Source organism: Dermochelys coriacea, chromosome 9 (genome assembly GCF_009764565.3).
Source record: "Dermochelys coriacea isolate rDerCor1 chromosome 9, rDerCor1.pri.v4, whole genome shotgun sequence".
In the NCBI taxonomy this organism is placed as follows: Eukaryota; Metazoa; Chordata; order Testudines; family Dermochelyidae; genus Dermochelys; species Dermochelys coriacea.
Window position 1 is genome coordinate 37156559 of NC_050076.1, and position 12469 is coordinate 37169027.

At 37.5% G+C, this 12469-nt stretch overlaps 1 protein-coding gene across 1 annotated transcript in view; it reads left to right on the forward strand.

Moving 5' to 3' along the window:
• The window catches only part of CUL3 (cullin 3), a 107515-nt gene that overhangs the window by 48329 nt on the left and 46717 nt on the right, over positions 1-12469 (forward strand). Inside the window, exons 4-7 of the mRNA XM_038416330.2 lie at positions 2679-2839; positions 4222-4336; positions 6789-7017; positions 9834-9979. Of these exons, the coding sequence (XP_038272258.1) occupies positions 2679-2839; positions 4222-4336; positions 6789-7017; positions 9834-9979 (651 nt within the window). The remainder of the gene's footprint in view (positions 1-2678; positions 2840-4221; positions 4337-6788; positions 7018-9833; positions 9980-12469) is intronic.

The following is a 12469-nucleotide window of genomic DNA, read 5'->3' on the forward strand; positions in this document are numbered from 1 at the left end:
TGAATGTGAATTTCCTGAAAAACATTTTATTCTCTCTGAATTGTGGAGTGTAAAATGCTTTTATTGTTCAGCTGTCATGTAGAGGAAAGTTGGAGTAAAGTGACTTACTTTGAGTAATGTTCAAAATGTCTACTAAGAATGTCAAAATTATTCTTCTGAGAGTATGGAACTCTTTCCTCCTCAATTTTTTCTAGTCACCTTTTACTTGTGGGGGGAAAAGTGTGTAATGAAATCACAATTTTAATCAGTTGTTTCCATAGAATGAAGCATACATTTATCAATGATCTGATTTCCGAGGTATTCATGATACAAGAATTCTGCACTTTAACTCTATGTAAAGTGTTTACAATGATTTTAACAGAATGTCTAATATGAACACAATTAAGTGTTTATATCTCCAGTGATATATTGGAGTGGATAATCTCCAGTGTAGATATTTTCTACAGTGAATTTGTATGCACTCTGACATGTGTAGCTATAAAAACTCCATATTTTTTTTTATATTGTACAAGCTGGTAGGAATGAACTAGCACATTTTGAAACTAATGTGTATTAAAATTAATGAATATCCTGAGACCTTAAAAATGTTGTTGTAAGAATGTTTTCAGTGAGTAACTGATTTACTATTTTGGTGTCATGGAGCATGCACTTAAAAATAAAAGCAAACATTTTATCATCTCACAACAATACTAGTACAAACCACAAGAACTTCCTCCTCTTGATGGTCTCTTAGTGATGTCAATGCATGGTTTCATTCAGCACTATACTATTAAATGCCAGATAACAATTGTAGTCCCTACCTGATTTATTCACCTCATCCTGTTTACTTTTGGAGAGATGAATAGAGATAAAAGAGAGACATACAAATGAATGGGGAAGGAAAGTTTATCAGGCACTCTCTTATTTACCATTTCTCTTAATACAAATGTTAGAACATTCAACAAAAAGTGGGATCGCTGATTTTCTTTTGGTCTGTGTGTCTAGAGAGTAGGAGCCACTATCCAGTAATGGGCAGGTGGGTTCTAGAGGAATGGTCTTTAGGCCATATGTAATAGGTGGAATACTGTTCTATGAGGATTTGTGGCCCATATTTGAAATGTATATTAAATAGTGTTGTATATATGAGTTTCTTGGCCAATGCTTCAGGTTGAGGCTAAGCAGAGAGATGGAGGTGGAATAGTTTTTGTGATGACGTTAAAGAAAAATGTCCGTCTGTCTTAACAATTGTGTGCACTGTTGTTGTAGCCATGTTGGGCTCTGGATATGAGAGAAACAAGGTAGGGGATGTGATATCTTTTATTAGACCATCTTCTGTTGGTGGAAGGGACAAGCTTTTGAGCTTCCAGAGCTCTCTTGTAGGTTGCTCACTAGCAGCCCTTGTCCTCAAAGGAAATCTTCACAACATCTTCAACAGTTGATTTATTCGTGGGCATGCGACGGAGGACTTCTGAGAACTCGGCCAGAGTGAGAGGCAGCTCTAGCTGGTCCTGGTTGCCCACACTGACCGTCGGGAGTCCGTCCCAGAGCACTCTGCAAGCGTTGGGATCGCTCAGATCCAGGAAGAAAAGGCTCCTGTAGAAGGCCCTGGCCCTCCCACACATCTTCTCTGGATCCCTGAGGGAGGGTGCCGTCCTCTTCCAGAAGGCAGGTGATGTGCTTCTTAGCCCCCTTCTTTTTCTCCAGGGCATAGAAAAAGCAGGAGCCCCGAGAAGGATGTGGATGTGGAATCGAACAAAGGCACTCCAGGCCCGATGGGAACTTAAATGCATAATTCTATGGGGTACTAAAAATTGTGGTCTCAACAGAGACGCTGATTTTATGACTCATTACAGCAATTTGTAACTACCAACCTTCCCTTGTCCTCTGCCTGTAGAGGTGTTAATTGCCCACTTCATCTTACCTGGTTTGTTGTAACATGTATTAAGTTAACTCCTCATGCTTAACAAACTGTCTGACCTTGTATTTAGATGTGACACTCTGGTTATGTTTTCCAGATCTGAAGATGAACTCTGTGAAGCTCCAAAGTTTGTCTCTTCCACCAGCAGCAGTTGGTCCAATAAAAGATATTACCTCACCTACCTTGTCTCTTTCTTAAAAAGCAATTTGAAAATTTCATTTCCAGCAGTGTCGTGAATCAATAGATATTTGTTATGGAATTAAAGTTTAAAATAAGGGGTTTTTTTATTGGAAACTAAGGTTCAGATTTGGAATGTGCAAATTTGTGCAGTACTAAGCTTTTTTTTCACTTAGGGGAAACGTAACTAAATTGGTTTGTTCCCTTTAAAAATAAAAAAGGTGGGGGGAGTTACTTCAGATTATACATGGGCATTTCCACATAGTATGGCGATTTTCTCCTATAAACAGCTGAACAGCATAAAGGATACAGATTTGTCTTTGACATGTTTTTCTTCATATAATGTCTCCACTAACAATGTCAGCATTGTTTTAATTGGTCTAGCTTTTTTTTTAACCTGTGTAAATAAAGACTTCAAAAGCTAAATACTGAGTTTATAAAGGATAGCAGTCTGGGTGTGGGAGTGTGAGGGGGGGAATGTAATTCAATTATTCAGCTGTTTCCATGCAGTTTAAACCGTGAACGATCTCTTGAACACATTTTGAATTATACAGGTGTATGGGATATAAACTTATATTTACATTTATGTATTTTTTCCTTATAGGACCGTGTATATGTACAACAAAATAATGTGGAGAATGTCTACAACTTGGGGTTAATAATTTTTCGAGATCAAGTTGTACGTTATGGCTGTATAAGAGATCACCTACGACAGACTCTGTTGGATATGATCGCAAGAGAGCGGAAAGGAGAAGTTGTAGATAGGTATGATGGCTCTGACTGATTACTGTTCTATTTAATCTTTAATCATAGAGTGGTAAGTAGTATTTACAGCATAAAATATGTATAGCTTGCTTGCTTTGCAAACCACCAGTTAGTCTGTAATTCTGATCACAGGTATGTTGGAGAGTTGTTCTTTAAAAGGCTGGGGGGAAAAAAAAGATTTTTGAGCGCTTGTCTCCTGTAAACGTTGAATGCATATGTCTGGATAACTTAAAAAGCGTACTGCTAAGAAAACTGTTAAATAAATTATTTAGTTTAACTACAAAAGTTCAGTGATCTGTCTATTAATATTCTTTCATATTTACTCCCTGCTTTTATGTTTTGTTTTTGTTTCAAGTCTTTCCCATTACTTTGCTTTCCAGGTTGCTCTAAAGTTTGCAGTTGGGGCAATTCCTTGTTCATTCCTTCTCCTTGTTTCCTCTTTTGCTTGGGCACTCCTTGTTTGACTTTTTTGGGGTGGGGGAAGGTTTGTGTTTTTCTCTCCATTTTACTTTTCTAGAGTTTTAACCTGCCTTTCTCTGTTAATTTGTTCCTTTCTAAATACATTTCTTATTCTGTTTTACAATTTCATCAGATGCCGATTGCCATTCCACTTGCCTCAAGCTACACCTGAAGTAACTTGCAATTTGCAAGTTTTTTGTGCCTCTCCAATTTCAGAGAAGCTGTTGGGTGTGGAGGCATGTAAACTGCATGCTGCTTTAGTTGCAGTAGTGTCATTGGGATTGCCCAACAGGCATTTTATGAAGAGAATAATATTGTCTGTCAGCAGCTATATATTGTCCCCAAGTGCCACACAGTGGGATTTTTCCCAGGCTGACTAATCCTTTGCACTCTTACATTATCTTTATTGACATGTACTTAACCATGTTTTGACTTGCTGACTATCTCTTTTGTCAGTAATAAAAAATACTGTATACTTTCTAGACTAGACCAGTGCTACAACTTTAATTGTGGGATTGTTCTGGGTGAAATAAATTGCTCAGTTCACTCCACGTTGGCAGCTTTCAACTTAGCTTCATTTAAAGCAAAAATCCTTTTGGTTGTCCATTGTAGGTGGAATTTACTGTCAATATAAACTGAAATGGATTTCAAAACTGTTTACTGCTCTTGTCAGACTAGTTCCTTTGAAAGATTTTTTTTTTTAATAATTTAATTAAATAGAAAGTGTAAGACTGCTTTTTTTTTTTTTAAATTGCTTATAGTGGACTTGATTCCCCCCCTCTCCCACCAAATTAGCAGTTTGGGATATTAATGAGAGAAACCATCTTAGCAGTGTTCTGTACCATTTTATTAACTTTTATTCTTCTTTTTGCTCTATCTTAAAAGCATGTATGAATTTCTAAATTGTTAACATCTTTTGGCAGAGGCGCAATAAGAAATGCTTGCCAGATGTTAATGATTCTAGGTCTTGAAGGAAGATCAGTCTATGAAGAAGACTTTGAGGCTCCATTTTTGGAGATGTCTGCAGAATTCTTTCAGGTACAGCAATGTTGCCACTTAAATTTGTATTTTAATTATATATGGAGTAGAGCTAGTACATTTATAATTATGGATATGATTTTGTCATGGTAAAGTTAAACAAAATTCACGCAACAGTTATGGGGGAAAATGTATAAAAATCAAGATATGGTCACAGCGAAGCCGAAGCCAGAATTCGGCCGCCTGGGGATGACAGCTGCAGCCCCGCTGCCTGGTACTGAAGCTGAAGCCAAAGAATTCACGGAGATCTGCTAAAGTTATAGCATCCGTGACCAAATCATATCCTTATTTATAATTTCCTGAATAGTGTGACAATTGATAAGAATCAAAGCACAGCGTTTAATAATTTTAACTTGATAAATAGGGAGGGTGTCTGTGTTTTTGTGTGTGACTGTATAACAAAAATTTCCAATTAATCTTAAATTAGGGTCCTTTATAATGTCAGTAGAAAAGTGAAATTATTTGGGAAACTGCCTTATGAGAGTGATTAAGCGTATTGGAGAATTTTTAATTTCACAGGCTGTAATTGCATAAAATAAAGGAAGAATAATGAAATCTTCCTAAATAGCCTTTTGAGGGTGGACCTGAATAATGGATTAAGAAAGTTTAACAAATTTCATAGCTAAAAATTGAGTTGGGGAAAAAATGCCACTTGTTAAAAATGGTTGCGATTCAGTCCTGCCCTCATATTCATGGGAATGAGTTCCTGTATCCTGCAAAATTACTTGAAATCAGCAAGCATTTGGAGCATGATTTTTAAAGTTACACAGCAGTACGTACCTGTGTGTGATTAGTATTTAGGTGTCCAAAACAGTCCAGAAAAATTCCCATACCTGAGTTTCCCTAATCTAAGGGAACTAGATGAGTTGCTAACAAATGTCAGAATCAAAAATGTTACTTCATTTGTGAACTGCAGCATTTTTAAAAAGTCAGATTACCAAAAATAATTCTGGAAAGGAGACTGGAGAGCCTTAGTTCAATATTAGGTAATTTCTTAAAGAAAAATGATCAATGCAGAATTTCTGATTTATCTATCTTAACTCTTTATTGGAGGAAAAAAGAGAGAGAGAGAGAGAGAGAGAGAGAGACAGGAAGGAAGAAAAAGTTGGAGATGGACAATTTTCAAAACAGAGAAACTGTTCATCTCTAACTTGTAAGAATTATTTATTTGAAAAATTTGACAAGCAATAGATTTAAAAAGTGAAGAATTTTCTTTTAAAAGGGTTTGGGTAAAATTTTTTACTAGAGGCTATTAAAGAAATTTCTCAGCTGTGAAAGAGAAAGTTGTATCTTAATTTTAAAATCTTGTTGATACAGAAAGTGGGGGAGGAATAAATATCTAATTCTCAATGTGTCTTGAGTTGAATAAGGCGTGCTTAAGTCAGTGGTTCTCAGCCTATTTACTATTGTGGTAAATATGCAGCTCTCTGTGTGTTATGTGGGCTGCATCCACACGATATATATACTACCTATATGGCCCTGAGGATGTCCTCTGAGCCACAGCTGTGCACTGATTGGGCCATGAATTAAGAACCTCTGGCTAGGGCTAGCGTTGTTCACTGTATTAACTATCTGGGAGTGTGAAAACCAGATAGCAAACTTTGCTGACAGCAATTTAGGTTAGTCAATTCCAAATAATTGAACTCCAAAAAAGACCTATATTAATAAAACTAAGCAATTTCAGCATCATGGCAGACAAAATTTACCATAGGTTCAAGGTAAAGTACACTGGAAGACTAAATTGAAATAATCCAGTGGAACAATTTGATTCCAATTCTTGTTTTCCGTATGGGTTCTAAATACCTGAGAGTAACTGTGAACACTGATTGAAGATGTTTTTTCATGTGCATTTGTGGTTATAGTGATTTAAAGATGTTGGGCTGCATAATAAGAGAAACAAAAGTATAATATTGATCAATAGGGATTAAAAACAATTTGATATGAAATAGTATACTCTTCAATTAAATTAGCTGGAATAATAAAGGCTGTGAATCCTCACATCTCAAATTTATTTTTGAGATAATAATAAACGGGCACTAAAGAGAAACTTCCATCTTTCCTTTCTTTCCTCTTTTCCCCCATAGTATAGTACTATACAGCTCGGTACACTGTACAGGGGTTTTATGCCTTTCTCTGGATCATATGACCATGGCTACTATTGGAAATTGGACACGGGATTTGCCATGCCAAGAGAAACCGCTGTTCTTATTGTGCTCACAGAGGCATGAGCTTAATCCTGGGTATGTGAGTAGGCCCTTTGAGCTCACATACTTTGAGTTAAGTACATTCATAAATCTTTGTAGGATCATAGGTATAGTGATTTCACATTTTTGTCATTTTTGTATTTGGTATGGGCCTATTTATAAATGATGTGATTAATACAGAATAAATTTCATAGTACTTTCCCACTTTAAAAGTATTTCAGGTATTAATTTGGTTTTTTTAATCACAGATGGAAAGTCAGAAATTTTTAGCTGAAAATAGTGCTTCAGTATATATAAAGAAAGTAGAAGCTAGAATTAATGAAGAAATAGAACGAGTTATGCACTGCCTTGATAAATCAACAGAAGAGCCAATTGTGAAAGTTGTTGAAAGGGAGCTTATATCCAAACACATGAAGACTATCGTGGAAATGGAGAACTCTGGGCTTGTTCATATGCTGAAAAATGGAAAGACAGAAGGTAAGACTAGATTGTACTGGAAGCAAAAGTGCCTGGAATGCTGCTGTGATTCTTGTGACACTTGTAACCTTGCTTTTAAGTCTCAATATGGGTTCTCTTTACACCTTAATATTGATGTTCATATGGAAGCTTAAAACCCCCACTAGTTCTAAGTTAAACATATCTTGGAAAGTTGCTACAACTTTGAATGCATCTTAAGTAAATTAGGTCACAGTCACCTCAGGGCAGGGACTGTACCATCCATGTCACATATTTTTGCTTAATGCCAAACGTTCTGCTTCTCAGTGAAATATAAAAGAGTCATTGGCAAAGAATGAATGTATTATTCTGTCATATGTCTCCTACCTTCTGTGAACCACTGTAATGCCAACCTGCCACTCTTCCAATGCATTGTTCTCAAAATGCATCTTTCTATAGAGTATCAGAAAGGTTCCATGGATTAATTTTGGCCAACAAGCCATAGTTTGAGAACTGCTAGAATAAGCCATTCACTTAACAGTAGACTTGCATGATGAATGCATTGAGGGAAGAGACTAAAAACTGCATTGCAGAGAATTGTCTCAATTCTGTTAATAATTTAAAAAAAAAAAAGCACACAATTTTTCCTCTCCTCAAGATAGCAATTTGAGGTGAACATGAGACATGGAATGATTGGTTATAATTTCCTGCAGCAAGAGGCCTTGAGCCTTCAGGACAGCAAAAAGGTGAGTGTAGTGTGAGTGGCTCTAGTAGTATTCAGTACATATTCACGCATCCTCAATCTTCAAAGTAGTAGTACATCCAGAAATACATTTCAAAAGAGTGTGAGGTAACTAAAACTCTTATGACTTCAGAATTGTAACTTAAAAGGAGAGACAGTAAAAGAAACATACAATGGAAACAGAACTTCAGTCATGTGGCTAAAGCACCATTTTAAGGTAGAGAAACTTGTAAGAATAAGGGGAGTGAAGAAAAAATGAAAAGAGTGTCAAGAAAGTCAAATGCAGAGGCTCATATTAAGGAAGAATATTAGTCAACAAGCTCTGTATCAATTTCCTCATCTGTTTAAAAATATCTCCTTTTATAACTCAATGGGGTTTTGAGTTTACATTATTATAGGGCTTTTCAGAGGAGAAATGGCACAGAAGTGCTAAGTAATGTATCAGTATTTCTGTGCAATAAATTGTACAACAGTGTTCATATCACAACAGCAGGAACAGGAAGGTAACTGAGCTGTCTCTTATGCAAATAGTCCCTTGTTCCCAAAGCAACTTTAGAAACACGAAGTCAGATAGAAGGTAACACTAGTCAGTGACAGAGAACCAACGTGTGAGTGGACAAAGGTATTAGCTGTGTGGAAAGAGAGAATTTTTATCTTCTTTAAAGAGGAGGTGACAGGACTATGTTTAACTGGGTATTGGTGTATAAAGTAAAGTGACTCTGAGGTTTCCAGCTGGTGAGACGAGTGGTTGAATGGTCAATGTATGGAAAGTTATCTTCAGCTTTGGAAGCATATCTAGTCTGAGTTAACTAGGGATTCAAAACTGTCTGAGAGAGAGCTCAAAGTAAGACTGGATAGAAGGGAAATATTTGTGGATGAAGTATTATGTTAGAAAATCTACATAACAATAGTGACTGAACTTAGGGGAACATGATGTCAAGAGTGTATGGAGGGAGGAATCAGATACCAAAAACATGACACCAACAGAGAGGAGGAGAAAGGAATGTAAGGAGATACTGAAGGAGCAGTTGGTTGGTAAGGGGAGAGCCAAAAGAAAGCTAAAGATGGAAGATTAATCAGCAGCATCAAAGGCAGGAGGCAAAGAAGAAAGGGATAGAGAATCCCCATTAATTTAATAGGAGGAGTTCCAGGGCTAGAGAATAGGAAGTCAAAAGAAGTTTAAGTAAATGGCAAATACTAAGATTTTTGAGGCTAAGATGAGGAGGAAAAGGAGTTGGTAGTGAGTGTAGTAGGAAGAGAGTGAGAAAGGCAACTGGAATAAGTAAAGATTTTTTTCAAGATAAGAGCATGCTTGAATGCAGAAGATGCTAAAAGTGGGAGAGCCTTTAAAGATAAGTGGGGTGGATAGGAACAAAATAGGGAGCTGGTGGTGGCAGAACAGGCACAAATTCAATGGGGTAGGCATGGGTTAGAGGCAAGTAGTAGAAAAGACCTCTGACACAGTTACAAAGGATGATGATGGTTCTAGAGGACAGTGTGTGTGTGGGGGGGGAGGTGAAGTATTATATAAATTAACTCCCCCTTTCCCCCCACACACAAACCCCTGGACCAAAGAAGGGCAGGGTTAAAGGGGCTCAACACAGGAATGGACGCAAGAGCTGAAAATTGTTACTGCAAATAAGATTAAGATTTTTACGTTATTGACAAACAGATATAAAATGATGAATTTGGGTCTGTTTTAGCTAAAAACTCATTTTTGTTTTGGGAATTTAACAAATTTTAGCAATTTTAAGTGAAAACTAGAAACTGTCATTTAACTAGCCCCTTTCTATTTTAATTTTTTTAAATATTCTCTCATATCCTCCAATAAGGTGTTTGATCTTTGGGATGGTGAATTTGAAGACTACATTGCTGAACAAAATTTACAGCACATCCTCACTAATAAATGTCTCAATATCTAGAGAATTGTGATGCTGTCTTGTTTTGTTCTGTTAGCAGATGTTGGCTTTTTTTATTGGAGAGGCTGTTCTGTGTGAATTTTCTGAGACAGAACTTGTCCTATTCATACCTATTTTGCTTGTCTAATGAATGAGATGCATGCAGATATGGTACATGTTGGCTGTAGTGCACAATATTTCACTGTTTTTGTTTTCAGACCTTGCTTGCATGTACAAGTTATTTAGCCGTGTGCCGAATGGCCTGAAGACAATGTGTGAGTGTATGAGTTCGTACCTGAGGGAGCAAGGTAAAGCTCTAGTATCTGAAGAGGGAGAAGGAAAGAACCCAGTTGACTATATTCAGGTAGATAAAACTTCATTGTTGTCTTCTCAATTTTTCTATTTGTCTCACAGGGTAGCAAAGATGTTTGAGCAATGCCTTATTTGGGAGTTAAACCTCCAAACTGGTGCACAAATGGTAATAAAACTATACCTTACAGTTTTAGGTTGTTACAAACCTGTCTGTGGTGAACTTTGGGAAATATTTTCAATTATTTTCATACGCATGGTGCTTGGAGAATAATAGTTCGTATATTTGTTTTTATTTGCTTATTTTATTAAATTAAATATATTCAGGCTAATTAAAGAAATTCCTAGGAAATCTCTGCTTTTCTCCCAATAAGTGACAGGCTCTAAAAGTTTCTAGGAGAATACTTCCTCTTGACCAGAAATCTGTACTTAGCAATTCCAGGTGTAATGATTAGAAGTTGTAGGCAAATGAACAACACACCACATGAATGAATGTACACTTTTTTAGGCCACAACTTTATTAATTTTAACACTGGGGAGAGGGATAGTATGCACCCATGCCCTGCTCCCACATACTAGGAGTGTAAAGTTCCCACCATAAAACCAGTACCTCGGGGTAGACCCCTTGTAGGCCTACTCCTAGGACTTGTGCCTGAATCCTCTTTGCCTCCCCCCACATTAATGGGGAAGAGATGGCCAACGGGGTGACCTTAGTACACAGACTTCAGATCTCCTTTTCTTGTATAGATGCAGAGTCCATCAGCTAAATCTCAGGTCTCCTTTATCTCAGGAGCTAGTAGGCTTCCCCTTATCCTTGCTGGACACCGGCCATAAATTGCAACAACCTAAACAGTCTTACCTTTCCTAATATTAAACATTCATGTTCTATTTCGTACAGTTCAACTGTGTCACTGTTGGTATGATTATGTTGCAATTGGGAAGTGTGATTGCAACATGTGTAGGCTTACCTAAACTAGATCAAAGCTAAGTTGAGTAACAATAGCAGTGAAACTATGGCAGCAGGGGCAACTGAACAGGCCGGCCCCACCCACCCAGGATGCTGGCTATATGCTAGGGCAGCTGCTGCATGAGTATTAAAGCTCAGAGTTACGAACACCTCAGGAGTGGAAGTGGTCCATAACTCTGAAATGTTCATAACTCTGAACAAAACATTATGGTTGTGTTCTTTCAAAAAGTTTACAACTGAACATTGACTTAATACAGCTATGAAACTTTATTGTGCAGAAGAAAAATGCTGCTTTTAACTATGTTAATTTAAAGAAAACAAGTGTTTCCTTACCTTGTCAAATCTTTTTTTAAATTTTCCCTTTATATTTTTTTTTAGTAGTTTACACTGAACACAGTACTATAATTGCCTTTTCTTTTTTTTTGGTTGGTCTCTGCGACTGCCCAATTGCGTACTTCTGGTTCCAAATGAGGTGTGTGGTTGATCTGTCAGTTCATAATGCTGCCATGGCTTAATTGCTATTGTTACTCCAGTTTTGATCTAGTTAGATGGAATCTAGCTCAACTATGTCTACACGTGTTGCACTCACGCCTCCCGATTGCAGAATAGACATGCCCTATGATGATGTGAGGTAGGTGGAAAAACCTACCAGACCTCTGCCAGTTTGGTCCTGTGGGGAAAAATTCCTTCCTGGTCTCAAAACACATGATTGGTCTGATTGCAGCATCCTAAAAACACAACTCCTAAAGCAACATCCTAGAAATTCAGCTGAGACTAGGGGAAGGGTGGGAGGACAGGCAGGCGGGAAGAAGAGGTTTTGGGAAGTAATTATAAATATCTCCTAGCCAGTGGGAAGGTGGCAGATCTGAATGGGGACGTGGACAGTCCCTCACTCTTGCCATGCATGCTCTCTCACTTCCACCCAAAATACCTCTTCCAAGCAGTGTTGCATGCCCTGTTGAGTGTGGAGGCAGAGGGAGGCAATTGCAGAGGCTCTGAAATGCAGCTTTGTAACTTGTTTTACTTTAATACTCTACAGTTGTATGGGATGTTTGAAAGAGGGACCTGAATATTAGTAATAGTAATTTTTATCTTGTTTAGAGTTTTTGGTGGTAGTTTTCAAGTGTGTATTACGGGTGAAGCTACTGTTGAATGCAACAACCTGCCAATGGGTGTCTTCTCAAAAAGCAGGAGGTATCCTCTTTAAGGAATGAGATACTTCCCCCCCCCCCCCCCCCAGCTCTCGAGGAAAGTGATGTGTAGCACCTGGTTTATCAAGGTCACACAAGCTGAGCCAGGAGCCTACTGTCATCCTTTCCTTTCTCTGTCCTCTCTCTTCATAGAGGAAAAAAACCTTAGTTTTAAACCCACGCAAAGATGTCTGGAAATGTTCATATTAAAATTGATTTCTTTTCTTTAAGTACTCATTTATCTTTTTAAGGAAAACCTGTAGTTGTGGCAATATTGATTTACTTCTTACCCACGTTTTCTCTTAATGTGAAAACTGTTGTTTCTTCCTTTAAACTCTTAAATTTGTGGGTGTATGGGGGAGGATGGTCATTTGCAAATATCTTGTAC